The sequence below is a fragment of the Seriola aureovittata genome, chromosome 11, assembly GCF_021018895.1.
Source record: "Seriola aureovittata isolate HTS-2021-v1 ecotype China chromosome 11, ASM2101889v1, whole genome shotgun sequence".
In the NCBI taxonomy this organism is placed as follows: Eukaryota; Metazoa; Chordata; class Actinopteri; order Carangiformes; family Carangidae; genus Seriola; species Seriola aureovittata.
In genome coordinates this window covers 9,006,355-9,029,462 of record NC_079374.1, presented here as the reverse complement: position 1 = coordinate 9,029,462, position 23,108 = coordinate 9,006,355, and the positions used below count along the sequence as shown (strand labels likewise).

At 39.7% G+C, this 23,108-nt stretch overlaps 3 protein-coding genes across 5 annotated transcripts; 2 read left to right on the top strand and 1 right to left on the bottom strand.

The window, feature by feature from the left end:
• Positions 1 to 814: 814 nt before the first annotated feature.
• zgc:162944 (uncharacterized protein LOC569993 homolog) lies at positions 815 to 3,568 on the top strand. Its single transcript, XM_056389888.1, has 4 exons — positions 815 to 1,042; positions 1,612 to 1,783; positions 1,976 to 2,174; positions 3,009 to 3,568. Exons 1-4 carry the CDS (start codon positions 848 to 850, stop codon positions 3,202 to 3,204), a joined length of 762 nt encoding a protein of 253 aa, XP_056245863.1. The 5' UTR covers positions 815 to 847; the 3' UTR covers positions 3,205 to 3,568.
• acod1 (aconitate decarboxylase 1) lies at positions 3,565 to 23,108 on the bottom strand. 3 transcript variants are annotated; one of them, XM_056389885.1, is made up of 7 exons: positions 22,727 to 23,108; positions 22,242 to 22,323; positions 22,017 to 22,148; positions 6,632 to 6,793; positions 5,992 to 6,081; positions 5,689 to 5,888; positions 3,565 to 4,680 (listed from the first exon to the last, which is right to left on the bottom strand). In XM_056389885.1, exons 4-7 carry the CDS (start codon positions 6,707 to 6,709, stop codon positions 3,720 to 3,722), a joined length of 1,329 nt encoding a protein of 442 aa, XP_056245860.1. In that variant the 5' UTR covers positions 6,710 to 6,793; positions 22,017 to 22,148; positions 22,242 to 22,323; positions 22,727 to 23,108; the 3' UTR covers positions 3,565 to 3,719. The 3 variants fall into 3 exon arrangements, with proteins under 3 accessions (XP_056245860.1, XP_056245861.1, XP_056245859.1); XM_056389886.1 differs by having other exon boundaries at positions 22,247 to 22,323; XM_056389884.1 differs by lacking the exons at positions 22,017 to 22,148; positions 22,242 to 22,323; positions 22,727 to 23,108 and adding an exon at positions 7,005 to 7,042.
• kctd12.1 (potassium channel tetramerisation domain containing 12.1) lies at positions 8,447 to 9,940 on the top strand. Its single transcript, XM_056389887.1, has one exon. The coding sequence runs from the start codon at positions 8,494 to 8,496 to the stop codon at positions 9,358 to 9,360; it is 867 nt and encodes a 288-aa protein (XP_056245862.1). The 5' UTR covers positions 8,447 to 8,493; the 3' UTR covers positions 9,361 to 9,940.

Genomic DNA, 23,108 nt, shown 5'->3' with positions numbered 1-23,108 from the left:
ACATCATAGTATAGTAAGGCATAATAAAGACACAATATAGTAAGGCATAAAAACGTCATAGTATAATAAGGCATAAAAACGCATGAAGACATCGTAGTATAGTAAGGCATAAAATTTTTTGTGAGACATAAAAAGTCATAAAAACGAAATAGTATAGCAAGGCATAAAAAACATCATAGCATAATAATCCATGAAAGGCACAAAAACGACATAGTACTGTAAGGCATAAAAATTTCATAGTACATTAAGGCATAAAAAGTCATAAAGTCGTCATTATATAGTAAGGCATTAAAAAGTCACAGTATAGTGAGTTATAAAAAAGTCATAGCATAATAAGTCATAAAAATATCATAGTAAAATATAAAAAAAAACAAAAAAACAAAAAACAAAATAGTATATAGTAAGGCATAAAAAGTCATAGTATAGTCGGCTTAAGTTACAAAATAAAGCCAAAGTGTCCAGTATTCATTGGAAATGTGGTTTGATCAGTTGTGGGCTGGCGGAAAAAACCTATAACAGTCATGAATTATTTTCATTGTTTAGACATTATACAACGTGACCAACTGCAGAAGAATTATACTTCATGCACGGACATTTTTTAAAACGTATGTCTTTAAAGCTTATTATATCTTAAATCAAAGTGTAATTTGTCCTTTTTAGTACAGTGTGTTCCTTTGCATCAGCCTTTTTCCTCTCTTTAATATTTTTTAAACACCAGCTGAACCGTGGGGTTTACACACACAGGATGGCGCTAAAGTACCCAGAAGCCTGGATACGTACACATCGCCTCCTCAAGTGCAGAAGAAGAAACGGAAGCAGGGGGCGTCCTCTCCTCTGACAGTCCGCCATGCTCACCCTGCTGCACCACTGTGGTCGTAACTTCCTGACACTCAGGACCATTCAGACGGTGAACAAAAGCTATTATTCGGCACAAATGGCTAAACGCGTGGCTGTGGTGCTGGCGGGCTGCGGAGTCTATGATGGCAGTGAGATCCACGAGGCCTCCGCTGTTTTGGTTCACCTGAGCAGAGGAGGTGCGAATGTAAGTTTTTTAGGTAGCTTTGATTTGCAACTACGCACACTGTATGTTGTGCTGGGGGAACTGGAGAAAAAGTGTGTGAGATACACTCTATAACCAGATGATTAGTAGTTTGATACAAATACAATTTCCTCTTTTCTTGTTGTCTTCATTGCATATGTGACAAAAAGTTAGATACACATGCTGCAGGCTTTGGGGTCTGGGCATGACCTGTACAACTTGTTAGACCAAGCTGAAATTGTTACATACCCTTGCTTTATGGTGCCCAGAAAACTGCTGTGCACATTTGACTGTGAACAGCTAAATTGTACATATTGTGCATGACACTTTTTTAAAGGATAGGTTCACATATTTTCAAGTCAGTTAGAAAATACAGTTGTCCATATGTATACTTCAGGAGTTATTAGTCACAGAAGTTGTTCCTCAGATGAACCTGTGCTTTAAAGGGCTCTAGTCTGCACAACATGACTGTAGGTTCATCAACAGGTAAAAATAATCATTAGTTGCTGTGTCGATGGTTTCTGGTGTCTTTCATGTTATGAAGTCCTCACCTTTGCTTTTATCACCTGCAGGTAGACATGTTTGCCCCCAACATTGACCAGATGCATGTGGTGAACCATCTGAAAGGCGAACCGTCTCAAGAGAAGAGAAACGTGTTGGTGGAGAGCGCCAGGCTGGCCCGTGGAAACATCCAGGACCTGTCTAAACTCAGTGTTAAAGACCATGATGCTGTTATATTCCCAGGTGTGGTCATAACAACATGACAGCCTGCTCTCTCTCCCTCTCTCTCTGTCCTGTTGTTACATGCTTCAGTGGTTTAGTCTAAATGCTAAATACTGTCTCAGTCTTGATTGAGACCCTGTAAGGTTGAAACCAGGGCCTGTATTTACTTATTAATATTCCTGCCTAATGAATATTCTCTTTGATATTGGGCAGGTGGTTTCGGGGCAGCGAAGAACCTCTGTACATGGGCAGTGAAGGGGAAGGACTGCTCTGTTAATGATGAGGTCAAGGCCGTGCTGCAGGCGTTCCACGGCGAGGGCAAACCCATCGGCCTCTGCTGCATCTCACCTGTCCTGGCTGCTAAGGTGTTTCCTGGGTGTGAGGTCACTGTTGGCCTTGAGAAGGATGATAAGTGAGTTTAACTTGTTTAAGAACACCTCATACAACTTCTTGTATAACCCCAGTTCATTACAACCTTTTTTTGTCATAGTTTGGCTTTTGCTTTTACTAAGTTAAACGCTGAGGTCTGGGAATGCAGCAGCATTGAAAAGGGAAGTTTGACAGGCTAAGAAATGCAAGCAATTATTTTTTTGTGATTTGAAATGACCCTGTAGGATTTCCAGATTTATTTAGAAGTGACAGCAAAGGCAAATGGTGATTTATCACGTATGCACAGTTCGATTTTTTTGTTTTAGTCATTGCCACATTTTGGGTGTGCCCATTTTCGGTTTTACTCCACAACAAAGTTGTTCAGATATTTTGGCTCAACTGTTGGCTTGTTTGCAACCTGTTGGATCATGTGAAGGTTCAGGTTTCTTGTACTGTTGGACCTCTTGGATTCTCAGAAATTACTTTGGCGTTTGCAGAATTATCACATCTATTCTAGCGGGGGGGCTGGACTTCCTTTTTAAGGATAAAATAGAGCAGTCACCCGACATTTGCACCAACTGGGACAGGTGTTTCAAATCAGGGCATCAACTAAGAGGCCAGTCTGAGAGAAAGGCCTGAGATTAAAAGTCAAAATAGAAAACATGATAATGACAAGACAAAAAAATACATGCATAGAAAAACATGCATGTGTGTGTATAAAATGTCACCCAATTAATTAATCTCACCTACACCTACCTTTAGTGTCATTTTCATCATTAGAAATAAATTGGATTAAATCATTATTTATTATTAACTTTCCTTGATTGTCTGCTTTCAAACATCTAAACATTGTTCGGTCCCACTTGTTTTCTGTCAGGTACCCCGACACTACTGACACTGCAGCGGCCATCAACCAGCTGGGCTGCAAACATGTGAGCAAGAGCGTAGGCGAGAGCCACGTGGACGAGAAGAACAAGCTGGTCACCACCAGTGCCTTCATGTGCAACGCTCCCATCCATGAGATATTTGACGGAATTGGCGCGATGGTGCGGGATGTTCTGAAAATTGCTTGATCCTAGTGAAACTCAAAAGATGGTGGAAACAAGGGAAAGAACGGTGGTTGTATCGATTTAGCGAGCTCTATGATAGTTGCCTGCTGAGCTGATTTTAAGAAGATGAAGTATCACCTTGATTAGAAGCACTTCCAGATACTCTTGAAATATACATGTTTGTAGCAGCAATGTGCACCGCACGGTCTAATATTTCAGGTGTCTCTATTATTTGACAAAAATCTCTGTTTAGATCGATCTTAGTGAATTGTACTGAGATGCAGTGGATCAGTGTCATGACAGAAATTAGGTTAGACATAAGATTTTTGAAAATCAATAGCAGGTGTATGGTATTGTATAAAAAAATGCAATAAAATGAAAAAGTTCACTTTTTCAGTTCACTTTATTTCACACCCAAACACCACAGAAGAAAAAGATGAGTGCATGCATGTGTATGGCATGCACTGTGGAAATGTTTCAAATATTACACAAAAATACAGTTTATCATAGAGACACTGGCTTCATCACATACTGTACAATTAGAAAACCTTCCTGCTGTATAACTGCCTATGTGGACTACTTGTCATCCTCAGATATGAACCCAAGACTGAGCATTCACTTACTCTTTCAAGGTTTCCTATCACATCAATCACTCCCTCCACCCCCTTTGTGCACAACACCGAAGATGCATTAACACTGAACTTCTCCACCAGGTCCTTGTGACTCAGTGGCTTCCTCCAGTGGCCATAAAAGGTATCACACCTGGCTGTGTAAGTCTGCCCCTGATCTGTTTCTATCTGGACCTCACAGTACATCTTGTCAAAGCTGGGTGGGTTATCTTCAGGGGTCTCGACTGTCACTTTAGACAGAAGCCTCTTCAGAGCAGGTCGGTTAATTTGAGCTTCGCTGAAGGAGGCCACCGTTACTTTGTTATCCAGCAGAGCAGAGCAGGCGTTGAACTGAAATGAGTGCCTGGCCTGGTGCTCTGTGGAAGGCAAGGGGCAGTTAATGTACTTGGATGGAGGTACCCGTAGTGTGATGTGCTGGATCTGGCTGAGGTCCAAGTTCCCAACTGTATTTTCAAGCTGTCTGCGGGCTGCCAGAGCTGCATCCACAACCCAGTGCATCCCCAGATGAGCAGGGATGCGCTTTATGGCCACATTCTGATCTTCCAGAATCCATTTAAAGCCGCCAGAGGCAGAATCTGCTACTGCTGAAGGACAGTAGTCTTTGTAGTAAACCCCAAACCCATGGTCCATATCCAGGATGGCTGGATTCCCCTCCAATCCGATCTGGGCTAGCTGAGCGGCTTCCAGGCCTCTCCGAGCAGCATTTCCTATGTGGAGAGGTTTGGTTTGTGTGGCAGCGTTAGCCAAGGGAGCCCCAGCAGAGGAGGCTGCGATAGCCAGAGCGTGACTGCATTGTGCAGGGGAAAGACCCAGCAGCTTGGCTGAGGCTGCAGCACTCCCCATCACCCCAACAACACTGGGAGGGTGGAATCTGGGTGTCAGGAGAGAGGGAGAAAGATGACCGAAACATTAGTATATATTCAAGTTTAATAAGGCTTTGATGAGGCCTGAATAAAACAAATAGTCATTTAATCAATAAAATAATAGAAATAATTAATCAAATAGTTGACTGACAGAAAATTAGCTGACAACAATTTCTTTTTATACGACAGGACAGTAGAGAGACAGGAAATGGGGAAGCTGAGAGGGGGAATGACATGCAGTAAAGGCCGTCCGATTCGGGACTCGAACCGGGGCCGACTGCAGCGATCAATTAATCAGTCATTTTTCATTCACTGGTTCCAGCTTGTCAAAGATGAGGATTTGCTGGTTTTTCAAGCTTTAGACTGTTGGTAAGACAAAACAAGCTATTTGAAGCCTTAAAAGATGGGCATTATCTGATATTTTAGATGCCAAACAGCAAATTGAGAAAATATTTTTGTGATTAATCAATAATGATGATAATTGTTGGTGTGTGGCACAAGTTCTGGTTTGTCTGTTTTGCAATAAATGGTCATATCACCTTAGTTACAAAAAGTAAACTTTTTATTTTTTTTGCAGGTTGTGAAGCTCCCTCAATGATTTAGATGTGACAGGACTTTTGTTTATTTATTTATTTCCAGCAAGTTTTGTTTTTTGGTTAATTCTCACACCCTGGTAGCTAGTTTTCCTTTGAAACTACTGTGTACCAAACCAGTCGTCCCGATGAAAACTGTTGACACAGAGCTTCATCAAGTTGTCGGGACACTTTCTGGAAATGTTTTTAGATTTCATTTTCGAATGCTGTGAGTTCCACACACTAAAATCCATTCACCACCCAACTGTCTAAAACCAAAACTGTCTTCATGACTAGTTACCACTAGAGGTAGCTGTTGCACTTTTTGTGATTTGGGTGAATCAGCCCTTTAATCTTCAAGTAATTCCACTGGACTCCAACTTACAACTGGACGGAAAATATGCACAGAACTCAAATGTTGGTTAATATTTCCAAATATCTCACCTCTCAGGGATGTTGTACGCCTCTCTGGAGAACCTCATGAGTCTGCCCTGCACCTCGATGCCAACATTAAAGGCCAGCAGCAGGTCTAGACCAGAGGTCTGGCTGGGCAGTGTCTCTACCAGGGCCAGCAGTGCAGGAAGCACAGCCCCCGAGGGATGAGTAGCAGGATGCCATGTGTCGTCAAAGTCCATGGAGTGGACCTGTCATCAGACAATGTGACAGAACCAATGATCAGTCTCAAACCAGATCCACATCACTTTCATGTTTTTATATAATATGATGCTTTTATTGGAGCAAACGTACCGCGATGCCATTGACAAATGCAGCATAGTTAGGAGGGAGAGTTATGTCTGATTTACCCCAAACACTGCTCCTCTCCTCAGATGTGAACAACTGCAATCAGAGAGATTAATGAGGGTAAGAGTACAATTAAATGGGGATGTAAATAAACTCTGAACTCAGTAGGGATGTTTCCAGCTTCCACAATTCTGAATAAACAGCAGAATAAAATGGATCATATCTACAGCTTGGCCTATTTAAGTACAAGAAGTATACTAATAATATAAACACCTTATAGAAAAGGAAAGCACGAACACTGCACAATAGTGGGTTTTATTGATATTAGATATAGTGGGTCTATACTTAGCAGTAGCAGTATTTGTCAGCTGTACAATAAATAGCTTAGTATGTGAGGATTACACAATTTCTAATGACGGAAAATAAATAAAGATTTAATGATGATCACAAGCTGACACTACTAAAGACACACAGTGGATATATAGTATATAGAGGGTTGACAAATATTGTTAATTTCAAATTTAATATCAGCCATCTTTGTGGTGTTTTCGAGCTTACTTTCGCTAAGTCAGAATTAAAGCTTTCTCATTAGGAGTTTAAATTATTTATATTAATATACCTCCACTCGTCAAGCAGTTTACTTTACCTGGCTGTACGTGAGAGCCTTGTTGAAGACAGCTGTCCTGGTTCCTAATAACCCAACGCCCAGGGTGTCCAGAATCATCCTTTTGCTTCTGTTAATCACACCATCTGTCAGCCGAGCGGTGTTGAGGGCATGGATAGCAGCTCCAAAGCTCTCTGTAATACCCTGGTAAGGTGAAACACGAACAGTCAGTCTAAACCTCAAGGTGCAAACCTCCCCAGAGACCTGACTAATCAACTAAAATACTCTGCATGTATTCGTCTTCAAACCCCAAAACACTTTCCAAAAGCTACCTACTGCACCTAATCACATGTAGTGAAATACTTAAAATATGTAATCTAAGGAAAGTTATGAGTATGAAAGAAAACAGCTATACCTTGCGTATCATTGTTACAGCTCATCAATGCTTCAAATGACCAAGTATTCAAGTGCAGCTGCCTTTTATGTAAAGGTTGGTGCACCAAATTTCCAAAGTGGGTAAAACCCACCAGAATGAGAAGTAGGAACTTTCACAATGACTGGATATAGCCTTTGATTCATTTTTCCTGATTTTCATTGTTTGATAAATGGTGGATGGCAAATCTACTAAATTACCTGTTTTTGCTTTGTTTTAATTCCAAATGTTTGAATTTGAAAGCCACATTTAACTTCAGATATTGGTTCAAAACATCCTATGCTATCTGACAAAAAAATCATGCTGTCTTTCACAACCCGGCTATTTTTGAGATGACTGACAATGGAAATTCAGCTCTCTGTAATGGGAAGTTTGAACAGGGAAATGACACACGTCTCAACCAGTTCACTCACTGACAATCACAAGACTTTGTCTTTGGATGTAACATTACAAAAAACATTTGCAATGACTACCCCACCGCCTGTTATGTTCCAGATATCATTAAGCACTAAAAGTGGATGTTATTGCAATAGTTTTTATACAGTGGAACTGTCAGTATTTAGCTGTTTGGTCAAGTATACATTCACACTTACACAAACTGGAATGGCAGAAGCCCAGATATCAATTACTTCTTAGCTTCCTATTTCTGCTGTTTTTCATCACTTTTACCTCTTTATCTACTGCTTTTATCTGTTTATTCATTACTTTTAGCTAACTATTATGTATATATATATATATATATATATATATATATATATATATATATATTATATGAAGTGCTTCTTCATTACTTATAGCTTACAATTTCAACTGCTTTTCTATTACTTTAACAGTTTCATTTATCCATTATTTTTTTTAGCTATTTCAACTTCAACAGTTTGCACTGCCGATTTCAACATGTGGTGGTGACGACTGACTGTGTGTGTGTGTGTGTGTGTGTGTGTGTGTGTCTGTGATGTCTAAGATGCTGGCTGCATTTCCTTCAGAGCTGCAATGGGTGTCACTCTTTCCATATTTTCAAGCCATGTCTTGATTTCAAAGCTTGAATAACTTAAGCCATTTGCATGGTTTCTGGTTTTGTGTGTTCCCATGGGAATTGAAAAAAAAACTAACAATTTATTTGATTAATTAAACAATAAATATAAATTCATGTCAAACAGGGCAGGAAGGAACAAATGACACATAATCAAATGTGGGTGTTTGCTTTAACTGATGCTGGAGGAGACTACAGTCTCTCTCCATCTGTGTGTGTGTGTGTGTTTGTGTGTGTGTGTGTGAAGAGAGGGGGGGGGACTATGAGCCCTTATTTTTTTCAAGTCAGCCATTTAATAGTTAAATGTCAACTTAACAGTCAACCCATCACGCACGCGCACTCACGCACGTGGTAAGCCCAGGCTTCATAAACAAGCCGCTGCCACTTTGTTGCTCAGTGTTTCCACTGATCCCACATCAGTGCAGCGGCTCAGAGAGGATGGCACTGGCCGACACAGAGCGCGGGGTGTCCAACTGCGGAGACTCGGGATCCCCGTTTTCAGAGATCATTGAGCTGAATGTCGGCGGACAGGTTTATGTTACCAGACACAAAACTCTGATCGCCGTCCCAGACTCGCTCCTCTGGAACATGTTCAGCAAGAAGTCACCCAAGGAGTTGGCGAGAGACAGCAAAGGGCGCTTTTTCTTGGACAGGGATGGGTTCTTGTTCCGCTACATCCTAGATTATCTCCGAGACCTCAACTTGGTCCTCCCGGACTACTTCCCCGAGAAAAGTCGACTGCAGAGGGAGGCTGACTTTTTCCAGCTGCGGGACCTCGCCAAGCGCCTCAGCCCCCGGGTGAGTAAGGATAATTCAATCAGCGAGGAGATCAGCCAGAGCGACACAGAGGAAGGTGCGCAGCAGTGCGGCTCCTCTGGCGGCATGGAGACTTTACGCGCCATGTCTGTCAGCGGGGCCATGCGCTCCCCGTCCCTGGACTCCAGAAAGTCGGGCTATATCACGATAGGATACCGAGGCTCGTACACCATTGGGAGAGACATCCAAACCGATGCCAAATTCAGGAGAGTGGCGCGCATCACGGTTTGCGGGAAGACCTCGCTGGCCAAAGAAGTGTTTGGGGACACGCTGAATGAGAGCAGGGACCCGGACAGGCCCCCGGAGAGATACACATCCCGGTACTATCTGAAGTATAATTTTCTAGAGCAGGCATTTGACAAGCTGACAGAGGTGGGCTTCCACATGGTGGCCTGCAGCTCTACAGGCACCTGCGCCTACACCAGCAATGATCCAAACGAGGACAAAATCTGGACAAGCTACACTGAATATGTCTTCTGTCGAGAATAACTAACAGTAGTCATGTCATGTTGATGTACATAGACATTTCATAATCTAGAAAGGAATGTCTTTAAAAGTATTGCATTTGCTGTGTTGAATAGCAGCTGCAAAAAAAAATATTGCTCCACTATTCTAAAATAGGCTACCAGTATTTCCAGCTCTGAGGTTTACCAGAGACACAAAATTCCCCCAAAATAGATTTGACAGCATGTCAAGAGAAGATTATGCAATTTGGATGGTGAAAGTGAGAAGAGCATCGTTTTGAGGTGACACACTCTTCCAAAGCCCTATTTGTGGAGAACACCAACAAAATGCCATCATCTCCGTTTCATAGAACTGCATGTCAATGTTTCAGTCATATCTGACTCAGTGCTGTGTGAATTGAGCGGCATCCAAGAACAGACAAGCAGCAATTAGTATTCAGTGTCATTGTAACTTCTAGGCTTGCTTGATCACATGTTTGGCCAAGTTTTGTATAATCTAATAGGCTCTTGTAGCAGTTCTATCACTGACATGATTGTAAGTATATGTGCTTGCCTGGTAGAGTTGTATATGTTAAACCTGATGAAATAAAATCTTCTCAGCCCTTTGCCAATCATCCTACCTTCTTCTTAACATCTGCACGAACTGTACAGTGTGACAAAATACTGGCATTCATCTCCCTCCAACCTTTTAAATTTGACTCAGTGGGGAATCAAAGAGTCAGCCTCAAAGAGAGATGCGCTACCCAGGAACCTCAGCCCATCATGGCACTGAAGCGGCCAGCTCCACAAAATCTGTTTTAACCCACACAGGTAGAAGTGATGCATTTCAATTGGCAGTAATGTGTCTATACTTCTCATTGTGTTCTTGTCTGACTTAAAAAATCCTGACCATGAACTTCCCTTGGCTCAAACTTGGCTCATCACTCTTGCAAACTGCCATTTCAGAGCACTGTATCTTTTTTCTATTCAATGTGTTATGTTATTAAATCACAGATGAAGAAAAACCTCCAACTCTGAACATAGTTAGCATGTAAATATTGCAGGAGGATTCATTACCATTTATCCATTTTGTCACACAAATTCAGCTGCATGCCATGTGGATGCAAATAGTGCAGCTGTGCACACATGATGTCATTATCATTTCAAGTGTAAATAATGAAAGGGTCCAGCTGCACACAAATGCGAGAGTTCGGTCTGCCACGGAGTGTGGATGAATGGAGTGTCGATTGGTGCACCTCTGCTGCAAGAGCAGACTTATTTAACGGCCCGGTGTACAGCCAGCCCTGGATTACGTGGGTCATTCAAAACAGAAATGAAAAAATGGCCTTACATTCAGAGCCATGGGTGGGATTATAGAACATCAGGGGCTTATAGACCAGAAGCAGTGACGTAACCTCTGTAGGGGTCTGGGGACATCCACCCAGAGGGAACATCTTTGCGTTTCATGAACTAAATACATCAGTCTGGTCCAATTTGGCTTTAAAAAGTTGGGGGGGATTGTGCTGTTTGGACAGGAATGAAAATGATCTCTGGGATAGTGATCTCTCTGGGGACCACTGTGGATGCCTTTTTTCATTCAAGGTAATTTTGATATATCACAGCAAGAAAAGCATAATAAATTTAATGATGGCTGTATTCCATTTAGCTGGTGCAGTTTCAGGGTCCTTAGGACACTTGAATACAACAGAGCCATCTCTATATCAAGCCAAAAATATCTGGTGCTACAAAATGAAAAAAAAAAAAAGTGTGAAAAACAGTTTGACTACCTTTACATGCACATTAATAGTAGTTCAACAAATCAGTTAAAAATTGACTGAGTCTCAAAATATGGTCCCATTATAGCAAAGTAACACCAACTAAGTTTGGGCTTGAGCAAACCTCTCCTTCAACTTCATTTAAATTCAATAAACTACCAACAATACTAGTTTAGTTGCCTCATACTTGTCTTGAGTCAAACATGACGCAAAACATACTTTACTTGGAAACCTAAATTGGTCCTATTGCTTTCTTCAGTATTTCCAGGAAGCTCAAAATTTACCATTGGCTTCTTCTTTGGTCTCACAAAAGAGCGACATCAGATGAACAGTCAGCCTTTGTGGCAGACCAAATGACTCTACAGGTTCACTGAACATAATCCAGCTGGGTGACAACAGCACCGAAGCAGCAGCTGCAGTGACTGCGATGATTCTTCACAGACATCTGTGGTAACCTAGCCTTGATATACTTAAATGCATCCGGTCAAGAGACGAGATATTGTCACCCGCCTTCATATATGCAAATTATTCTTTGTCGGATAGGAATGTGCATTTGCAACACAGTGATCTTTTTGCTTTAAATAAATGTGTTATATCCTTGAAAACAAATAATCCTCATGAAATAATTGGGAGAAACACAGGATGTCCAAAAATGTCCAAATATATTTTTGTCTTGGTGTAAGTGAATGATTTTGGGATTTGAAGTTGAGTAACCTTTGCATGGTCCAGTTCTACCCAAAAATAACATTTGAAAATGGGCTCAAGAGTTTATATAAATGTTTTTTTGTTTTTTTTTTGTGAATGTAGAAACACACCAGACAGTGATAATTACTATTGTTGTTTTTACCAGAATTCATTGGACCAAATGCAAGGAAACACCCTGGGTCAGTCACCAGTCGGTCACAGATATCGGCCTACAGACAATGACTGACTCAAACCTACATTTACACACGGTGCAGTGTGAGCAATTTGAGTGAGTCTCCACAACACTTGTATGTTTCTGGACTGTGGGAGGAAACCCACTCAAACATGTGCAGCAAAGGTTGTCATTCATTGCAGAACAAATCATGCTGTTGAAACACATGCACTCTTAATACTTTATTTTATACTGCCCTAGCAACACTTATTATCTGTAATTTGAATTAAATGATAAGGAATTGCAAATTAGAGTCCAATCAGAGTCAGGCATTTCAGGTTTACTAGTGTCCACTATTTCATTTATATGTAACTTTATATTGTAAAGATAAAGCTTCATTCAGGCTAGACTTCTGTTGTCTTTTTATGTTTAGTTACAATTTAATTGGTACCATAGCAGTATTTGGATATCTATAAGCCACAGTGTCAAACTACAAATCTATAGTTTTGATTGTACATTTCTTATTGACTTGTCTTGTTTTAAGATTAGTAAAGTAAATTTAAGTGAAGTTAAGAGAGAGAGCAGTATCCTTACAATCATTCATAAAATACATCAAGAAGCATTAAGAAGAATTTCATACATTCAACAGTAAAAGACAATAAGACCAATAAAACCACTAAAACTAAAACCTGTAAAACTGTAATATTGCACTTAAGTATTATACACTGCAGCAGAACATTGTATGTTCAACAGTAAAACTGTGGAGTCTTTCACATGCCCATGTGACCATGTAAAATCCATCCAGTACAGTATTTGACGTCCTCTAATTAAAGTCTAAATGGACGGTTCAGTCTAAATGTCTGTAAAGTTTTTAGAGGTACTGTTACAAAGCAAAAGAAAACAACAAAAGAGGACAACCAATATATTTCTAGTTAACACTGAATTGTGAGAAGAAATAATGGAGGAATGAGGACTGTTATAACAATATACGGGACATAAGATGATATACTAAACACGAATGACAGCTGCTGACATTTTCCATAAATTCCCATGACTATGTTGCTTTTCAGTTAAATGGAAATGAAATAAATGGGCTGTCAGGTTTTTTAGTTTGACTGATGAGAGGATAACAGAGAACAAAAGAAGGAAGCTGTGAGACAAAGTGAGTCAGAGACTGGAGGAAAATAGGAAGATTGAGAGAAAAATGACTTGATTGTCAACCATTGTTATACTGTTCTTTCCTTTCTCTATCTGCAATATGTGTTCCTCTGTCTGCGCATGCTCATCATCAAGCACCCTGACATGAATCTCAACAGATCGGGACTGTTTGAATTCCATGCATGGGTCCAGGATGCGTTTCAGCTTCCTGAGTTATTTTAGATCAAAGTCGGTTTCATTAGCACATCACAACAGCGGCTCTGGACCAAAGGCTTCATTATTCTAATTAAATTCTGAGTCAGAAATACATTTTAAACTTGACTTCACAACAGGGGATATGCATCAGTCAGCGTTCATAAGAGGGTGTTTCCCACTGTTATGCAAAATTTGTATATAATTTATATATTATTGTGTTACCTATGGTGAAAAGGCTCAGGGTGTCAACAGAACCCAGGAGCAACAAGAAAGTTCATGAGTGAGTACAGTATTGGAATATAAATCAAAAATATTGTCCAGCTTATTTTCAGTTTTAACCACATTCAGCATTTTCAGTACAATGTGCAGCACTTTTCCCTCTGTAATAAAGACAGGCAGGGCATTTGGGAATGACGCCCATCTTATTAGAAAACTAAATCATTGTTCATTTTCTTTTTAATGTAAGCACAGAACAGAAACAAAGACACGTAAACACGATTTTAAACAGACATTATGAAGGATAGGGGGAAACATGCGACAAAGGTTCCCTACTGAAATCAAACTAGAGACGTTGCAATTACATCATATGCACCCAGGCCACTTGAACACATGACACCCTGCAAACAGCATGCTGTGTACCAAGCAGTAACTGACTTCTGACAGTATATGACTGAAAACACAGCATATGCTCAATCAATAGAATATAATATGTATTAGGGTGGGGGCCTTAGTGCAGGCCACAGTAACCTATATATCAAACCAAAAATGAATATGATATTATCGTCATATACAAATATTGACGTTAGCAGGTTGTCAGCATGAATTATTTTATTATTTTGGCTTGATCAAGTTTCGCTGTTGTTAATGTTCACCACCTGTTATTGTGGTAACATGTAAAGACAGAAGTAGCGTTGTGAAATAAATTTTGGTCTAAAAGAAAAAAAAAAAAATCAGGTCAAAAAAGATGTTCAAGCCAATGGACTTTAACAAAAGAACATGTAGTAGAAAAAAGTAAGACTATAACAATCTCAATACAATCTCAGTTTCATGCCAATAAGTGCTGTGTAAATCACCTACAAAGATCAGCCTACATCCTGCGCATTCACACCCAAATAAATAAAGAAGGCATGGAGGGAAAATGTTTTTTCACAGATTACTGAAGGAATGAATGCAGACACAGAGGATGATAACCATATTGCTTGTTAAATGAAAGGTCGCCATGAATGGGAGCTTTCTCGCTTTGAAATGAGAATAATAGATGCATGAACAACTGTGCACAATTATAATAATAATAATAATAATAATGATAATAATACCAGTAATACTACATTAGTGATTACTAATGATTACTTATTTGGTCCTGTGGGACACTTCAGCCAAAGAGGGCCAAGGGGCAACAGCTCAACCCACAATGAGTGCAAGTGCCTGCATTTAGATGAAAGACCTAAATTACAATTACAAGACAGCCACAAAGATATTAGACAGGATAAGAGAGAGAAAAACACTAAGTCCCACTGAGCTACTGCTGATATTGTTATGAGACCAATAACATAAGACTAAGCACATCTCACATACGGCAAATGATGTCGCTGACAGTGCATTGCATAGAAAATTGATTTTCATGAGAGTTTCTAACGTTCATTGCACTCCTATTTCATCCTCCTTTTATTTTCGACTCCTGCTAGACGATTGCAAATGCCATTTGTGATCAGCAGCCTTCAGACTAATGCAATGTGTCCTGATCACCTGAACTGAGATGCTGCTCTATCCGTCCACGTGGCCATTAAACCTCCCACCTTTCACGCCAGCTGAGTTCTTTTGAAAATTACAGTCATCAAATAGAAAAAGGTTCTGCACAGCTGCTGTGCACTTCTATAAAAGCTGCATTATATACCGGGGGCCACTCTTCTCACATGGAGGCCCTTTCTTTTGAGTGTTTGCTGCATTAACAGGGTTTATTGCAAATCAGATATCCTTTTAAGAAAGCAAGGCACTTGTTCGATGCTTGATGCTCTGCACGGTTTTTAATTCCTGTGTGGCTGCACCTGATTGCATCGTTTTGATCCCTGCGCCAAATATTGGTGACCTTTTTCAATGCAAAACCCTTTTTGAACTGCTGGGCCTTTTCTTTCAAATGGAGTTGAAAGCTTTCCAAAAAGCTAGTAAGCAGAACTTGACTTTTGGTCAAACTACTGCTCCCAAAGTCAAGAGCGAACTTTCATGCTCAAAGTTTTTAACTACTTTTTGTCTGTGCGTGTTCAGTTTCCAAATCTTTTCCATAGGAACACACCCCACGTAGTTTCCTCTCTTTGTTTGGAGAACAATAAACAGTGTTCATATGCTGAGCAACATACCTTCTAATATAATGTAATATAGTTTAATGGCTGAAGTGTTTCACTGAATCTGGGAGGTTTTTATGAGTTGTCTGAGTCACCCTAAAAGAGCAGAATCAGTCCACAATGACAGGGTTGTGCCGGCACGAATGTGGTTCGTGGTATTCACATGAATTCTGGTTTTTGAAGCCATTGCTCTAGTTCCAGGTTTTCCACATCTGGCTTAGTTTTGGAGAAAAAAGCTTTTCTGTGTATGGGAGACAGAATTACAGAGTGCAGTAGCATGAATAATAACTCTAAAGGCGAGTAACAAGTCAGAAGCTTATGTCTGAGTTTAGAAATAGCTTTGATTAATGCACTGATGTATTACTTTGGACAGAAGTGTAAAGCAGAGTCAAGTGGAGTTATGTGAATAGCTGCTCTGCTCTGCAGCAACAGCTCTATACGTACTGATGCAGTACAATACATGGTAATTGCTGCACTACTAGGGATAAGGCAATTAATTCTTAACAACTCGTTTTTCACAGCAGAGTCGAGCCTCTCACGGCTTCTCTCAAATGTATTTTCAGCAATAGTTTGGGTCCAATTAAAGGGTAACTGTACTTGTGTGATATATGGCAGGAATAACTTAAATTACAGGCTTGTCCATGAAACACAGCAACACGTGTGTTCCTCTTTGGCTGTTAAAGTTGATTTGCTAAAGCAAGGACTTCAAGTGGCCTCTAGTTTCAGTGACATGAATGTAACATGTGAACCTTCATGCTATAGTTTTATGCTAATATCTTTACCCAAGAGTTGTTTTGAAAATGAAATGGCTTGAAAATTAAACCATGGCTAGCTGTGAAGGTGATAGAATCCTGACTGGTTTTTGCCATTTAAAGGAATAATTTGACATTTTGGCACTTCTCATCAAACCCTTGTCGAGGGTCCAACGAGAGGATCAATACCATGTCTAAATGTGGTGTTTGAGCCAGCAGCTGCTTAGCTTAGCATAACGACTGGAAGAAAAGCTATTCCAGCTGTAACTTCTTGGACTTGGAAGATTCCTCTACACTATATGGTTAAGGTTTTTTCCGTGAATTTGATCAAAGAATATACTGTATATATGGATATTAAGAGATGATTTTAAGCAGTAAAAGTCTTCTGGAAAATGCTGCTGCAATGTGGGCAGCTAAAATTCTCAAATGATTCTTTTGGCACTGATTACAAATATTTGTAGTCCTCCGAAAGTACAACCGACTTTCAAAAGCTGGTTTGAATTTCATGGAAAGGAAGCACCCTAAAGCATATCATTATTGTGTTATTAAGAACAACATTTTTTTCTGTTTTTGTTTGAGTTTGCACATTTCTGTCGGGCAGAAGGCTGAGGATGTAATTTTCCGCAAAAGCCAAGAGATGAAAACGTATTACTTGCCATCTAAAATCAATCCAACAATAATGTTGTTGTAAATACTCCACAAATGTTATTTGTATTTGCACAAATAAGAACTACCCTTAAAGGAAAAATGTCAAATACTTTCTCAAACACAAACTGCACTTTCAGAGATGATTCGAATACAAACATTATCCTGTCTCTACCTATATAGGAGAGTATGTGAGGACAAAGGTCTATTTACTCCATTTTCCTGGGAATTTCCACCAGTATTTTCTTTTTTGGGAGGACTACTGTCATCACTGACCTCTCACTAAAAATACACAAACCACAGAGCCGCAAAAGAATTGTCATTCATAGTAAACCTTACATTGCTGAGTTACGTCTAAACCCAGTAATCAACTTAAAAAGGGCCCAATTGTTGCAATGGGATTTTTTCTTTGTAAAAGCCTCATATTTCTGACCAGACCTTTGTGCTATTTCTTTTTTTTTTTTACTGAATGCTGTTTTTCCTTGTACTTCTAAATAAATACATAGAAATACAAAACATACAGTGGAAAGGTGCAGGGCTCAATCAATTAGGAACATCTCATCAATGTCTTTTCCTTAACTCCGAACATCATCTAGAATTTGCATTACTTAAAGTCAAACACAAGAACATACAGGTATTGTGTGTTATTGCAAACTATATTAGATAGAAATTAGGAAACAGTAAGAGGATATAGTGTAGGACGCAAGGCTACAAATCACAAACAGCACTCTCAGAGGCTGATTCAACCACCAAGACAGCTGTGGTGTTCAGATAAAAAAGAATAAATGTCTGTATCTGTCATATCAGATTCCTAGCAAGAACAGGTGGAAAAAAAAACATTCTGTACACAGAATTTCACAGGTGATTTCATCCAGCTTGCTTTGAGCTTTGCTGCATTGCTCATCTGCACACTGGCTGTCTGACAATCCTCAATTTTTAGCAGGAGAATAAACACTGGAGGAGTTGATGGAAGCCCCTACAGATATTGCGTAACCCAGGCTAAATCAATACCAGCCGACAGGGACACAAAATGATCCACAAATGCTTCTTCTGGGTAGTGTTTTTCCCTTTAATTTTGGCATTTACATCTAGTTCTCTGTGAGGAGTTACATCAGGCTAACAGACTAACAGACAGGTAGGAGATATCCATCAATACCAGCATTAAAAGAGGGAAATGTAGTCAGTAGTACAGAACTAAAGCATGAGCTATACAGGAAGTCTGTGGTGTAATATGTGTGTGTGATCACAGCAATGACTGTTCCCATGCTTAGGAACAAGAACAATGCAGCAATGATGCAGCTTGCAGAGCCATAGAAATACTATCTTTGCAGAAGCCATGCATCTAACATCTGCTTGACTCTTTTCTGACAGATGTCCGCCTCCTCTGCTGGACTTGTTTACAGGTTACGGCTTGATTGGGTAACTAGGTCGAATGAGCTTCTTTCACAGCAGACAGATTTTAATTTTCAAATATGCAAGGACATATAAGAGTCTTCTTTTGTTCTGGAAATTAACATATAGAGGCACGTCTTATTTAAATTACAGAGGATACAGATGAAGATGTAAAAGCCTCTAATCTGTGCTTAAAATTTTGTCAAAGCCACACTTACGAAAAAATGTGAATATATCAACTTATCAGTGTTGTGGTTTTAGGTGGAGACGCAGAGAGACGAGTTTCTGTTTCACAGAAGATCCAAATCAAATGTTCTGCCACCGGAGCTTGAGGCAAAGCTTAGACTGCATGTTCTGGCAAGCACCAGTGGAGTTATTTTGATGCTAGAAAAGCTTCACACCAGAGAACAACTTTTTAAAATATATTTGGATGGTATTTTACATCTAACGGCTGCCACAATCCTGCAAAAGGCATGCCCGCGTGCATTTCCACCTCTTCAGTTTCAACATTTAATAATCTCTCTCTTCTCAAATACAATTCTTCAAGCTCATTGGTTAAGGTATAACACAACGAATAGCATGTCAAAGATTGTTTCTCGAAGAGTCCATCAAAGCCTGATTTAGCTGAATACTAGGATACACTGGTGGTACTCAATCTTTTTTTTTTTTTTTTTTAAAGAAAATTCAACCAACAGTAAAATTATCACAATATATGTATAGCTACTGCCTGATATGGTTCTCTCCTTTTGCCATAGAGCTCCATTATTGTAAAAACAAATGTGCCAAACTGTTGTGGGAAACATTATCGTTCATTATGATGAACAAAGGCATTTTAGTTTATTGGTAAATACTCACTGCTCTGTATTAATCAGCATCTGAAAATATTTTCAAGCTTTTTTTAAAAAAAATCAGTTTTAAAGATTTATATTTTCAGTCAGAATCAGCGGACTTGGGGCTCAGCCAGAGTAGTGAGAGTAATATTTGTTCACAATAAGAAAAATATAGAAGAACACCAGCCTTATTCTTTAATGATTGACAGTGTTGCTTTAACATTTTAATATTATATTATGAATCTATATGTAGGAAATATATGAAGTTTATGAATATATGAAGGAAATATTTCTGCTATTGTTACAAGAAGAATGTGATGCCCCATTTTCTTAATATTTATACATTTGTTTTATTTTATTGACAAGCTACTTTTTACATACCCAATTTGTTCTGTTTGTTGGATCACTTGATCTAAATTGATTTACTGTTACTGTAGATGTTGTCGGCATATGTTCTTATAAAAACGAATGAAAAAAAACAAAAAAAAAATGCCTGTGAATCATCTTCATTGAGTCGACTGAACACCTTTGGTCCTAGCCTTGTTTTTTAAACTTTTTTATTCTTATTTAATAATCTAATTATACTAAATGAAAAATATGAAAAATCATTACATTTGGAATATAATTAAACTGCAAAGGCCTTCCTATCATACTGTAAGAAAGACTTCAAGACTTCAGAGGGTGTCCTGAGTCACCCAGCAGACGACGAGGTGCATATTATTCTTAGACAGCACTGACCTGACTCTCAAAGAGAAACCTTTAACTGTGCGTCAATCTTGGCCATTAATTCAGAGAGCTCAGCAGTCTGCAGTCAAATACCACTTGTGTATTGACTCTGATAGTGTATTTTCTCCTGTTTACAAAAGGTCTCTCACTTGGATCCCCCACAGAGCATTAGAAAACTCGCTTGGCTCTGTCACACAGTCATATGGCTGGTGGAGAAACCAGTGAACTGCCTGACTATGATGAAGTGATGTTATAACACTAATCACTACATTTAAAGCCATTCTGAAGTCATCTCCAATAAACACGTCTTTTACCAGCTGCTGGAACGGTAGTGTCATAACTCTAACCTTGGCTCATTAATATGTAAAGTGGGAGCAGGTAGGAAATCTTATATGAGATTGTGGAAAAACACCTTGGTGGAAATGTACAGTTTAGAGGGTTGAGTGTGATAAGGTGGCGTCTCCTTCATCTTTTCACCTGGATCAAATTCAAGTGGTGGATTAGATGAGATGAAGCGGAGGGGGTGGGGGGGGGGGGTGGGGTGGGGGGGGGGGGTGAAAGATTTAAGAGCATTGGGAAAACGTTGGCAGTTTGGCTTTCGCTTTGTATTTGAGGGGCTGCTGTGCCCAGAGCCATGATAAATTCTTGGATTTATTAATGTGCTTGTTGTGCTTTGTCTTGTTTAGTAATCTTTTTTTTCTCTCAGTGCATTCATTTTCTTGAATCCAGTTTTAATGAGCTTTAAATGACCCATGAAGATGTTGCCTAGCTGTAAATAATTGTTTCTCACTGACGCACACAGATTGCATTGAGGCTGGTGATGATACTACGACAGGTGGTCTGAGGAGTTCCAGTCAGTACTTTCCTTTCTTACCGCACTGATCACACAGAGACAGGTGACATTTAAATGACACCGCAGTGGTTCAGGGAGATTTTTCTGGAAATGTAAAGGTCACATGATGCTAGGATGGCACAAAATACCAACTATTCCACCTGCTTGTTTTTTTCGGGGGGGGGGGGGGGGGGGGGGGGGTAATCTAACTGATTGTTTTGGAAATATGGTTAAATCACTTTCAAATATCCTGCTAATTACAATAGGACTGTATATGTACTGTACTGTATACAGTATATGCACTGTAAATCATTTAATAGACCAGTGGTTCAGCCTAGGGGTCAGGAGACCTTACAGAGTTGCAACATACAGTAAATCTGAGTGGTCGCAAGAAGATTGACAAGACAGAGAGTTACAGCAACAAAACATTTTTTATGCTAAATACTGTAGCCAGCTAAATACTTTGGCCACTGTTATAGGAGTTGAGTGTCACTTTAAAAGTACACAGTAAATGAGCTGCAGCTAGATATATCACTGAAAAGGCTAGTGCTCAAAATGTTTAGCTAACAATGTTTTCAGCTCAGCTAGTTTGCCACACAATCCCCTCAATAACTGTCTGTTTAACCGTCTCACTATCACATAAACACAGGGAAAACTGGACACATTGCGGGAAAACATAGGGAATAGATAACCGATTTAATGTTTGCCAATATCCTAAAAATAGGACAACTTATGGGTACATTTTATTTTATTTAACTCACTGGAGAACCTATATCTTTTTATGCTACACTTTCAGTATTCAACTCTCTATATGAAGCACAGATGTATTTGGTTATCGTTGTTATCTGATAACCTTTTATTGCCTTTTGTTAGTTTCTGGGGCTCCATAATATGCAACCTGTGACAGTGGGTTATAAGTGGACATGTACAGCTTTATTTTAAAATGTCACAAACCAGAAAGGTTGGAAACCACAGTGCTAGACCAGTTTTTCTCTCTGTGCTGCTTTCTTTTACCTCTACTGGGAATCACTTCGTCTGTCAGCTGTCACTGTTTTCAGGTCTATTATATCTATAGAAACACCCCATGGACGGGGTTTTTATATTCTACACCATACAGCCGTCTACTGCTGACACACCACTGGGTTCTTTTCGTCATCACTTATATATGGCCTCTGTTCTTGACTTTGTTGTTCTCTACTCACCAAAGTGGGCCTTGAAGGGTGTGATTTCACTCTCTGATCAAAAGCACCAGTCGAACAGACGATCACAAAGGTCCACTGACTTCTGGGAACCACCCTGACAGCTCATGGGGAAAAAGCATCATCATCATCATCCTGTGGGAGGGATACAGACAGCGCTCATGTGGATTCAGAAGTAAACAGTGTGCATCATCAGCATGCATGTAATTACAGGAATCATTCACTTACTGTACATTTTATACTCCGCAACAGACACAGATGTGGCCAGTTGGAGATATCTCTTCACCTCGGAAGCACTTTGATCTTGCTGCTGTATGAGACAGTATTCATAAAGTGAATTTTTAAGCACCGACACCCTGTGGCTGCATCTCTATAAGGATCAGTTTAACCCAAATCACAAAAAGCTATATTCAGCCTCTGTCTATATATATAGCTTGCTCTGCAGATACTTTTGGTTTACTCCATTTCTTTGGGATGTTCCACCACGGAAATAGTCCCAATAATAACTCGAGGTTTGTAAATTATTTAGAGTAGTGATATTCAAAGCAGCAATTGAGGCACACAGCTCATGAAGGCAATTAGGCTAGTTTAAAACCCTTAGAGCCCGACTGCTGCGGTTTGCCTCAACATCATGTCCCTTTTCGGGGTCATAACTTAGACACATGTGAAGACACAGACACGATACACATGTATTTAGATTTGAAGTGACTTACATATTCCGAAGATATCATTATCTCTGACATACGTCGCGATCTGGATACAAATCATGCAAAAAAGACGATCCTTAGAACTACAGAAAGTTGCCTTTGAATCACCACGTTTTAACTTTTCTTCAATACAGAGGTAATAATGAGATATTCCTCTGTTTATCCTTGGATACAATTCAAACATTAGCAGCTAATAGCTACTTCGGCAAACTTTTAACGGTGCTAATTTGTCAAAAAAGGAAACAAATATAGGATAAAACAAAACGGGGTTCAAGTTGTTGCCCACGGTGTAACTTCACGAAACCACCTGTTTACGTGCCCGAGAGCATTATGGGAACTGTAGGAACATGGGAATTCCATTGGTCGAATCCCTGCTAGCACAGGTCTC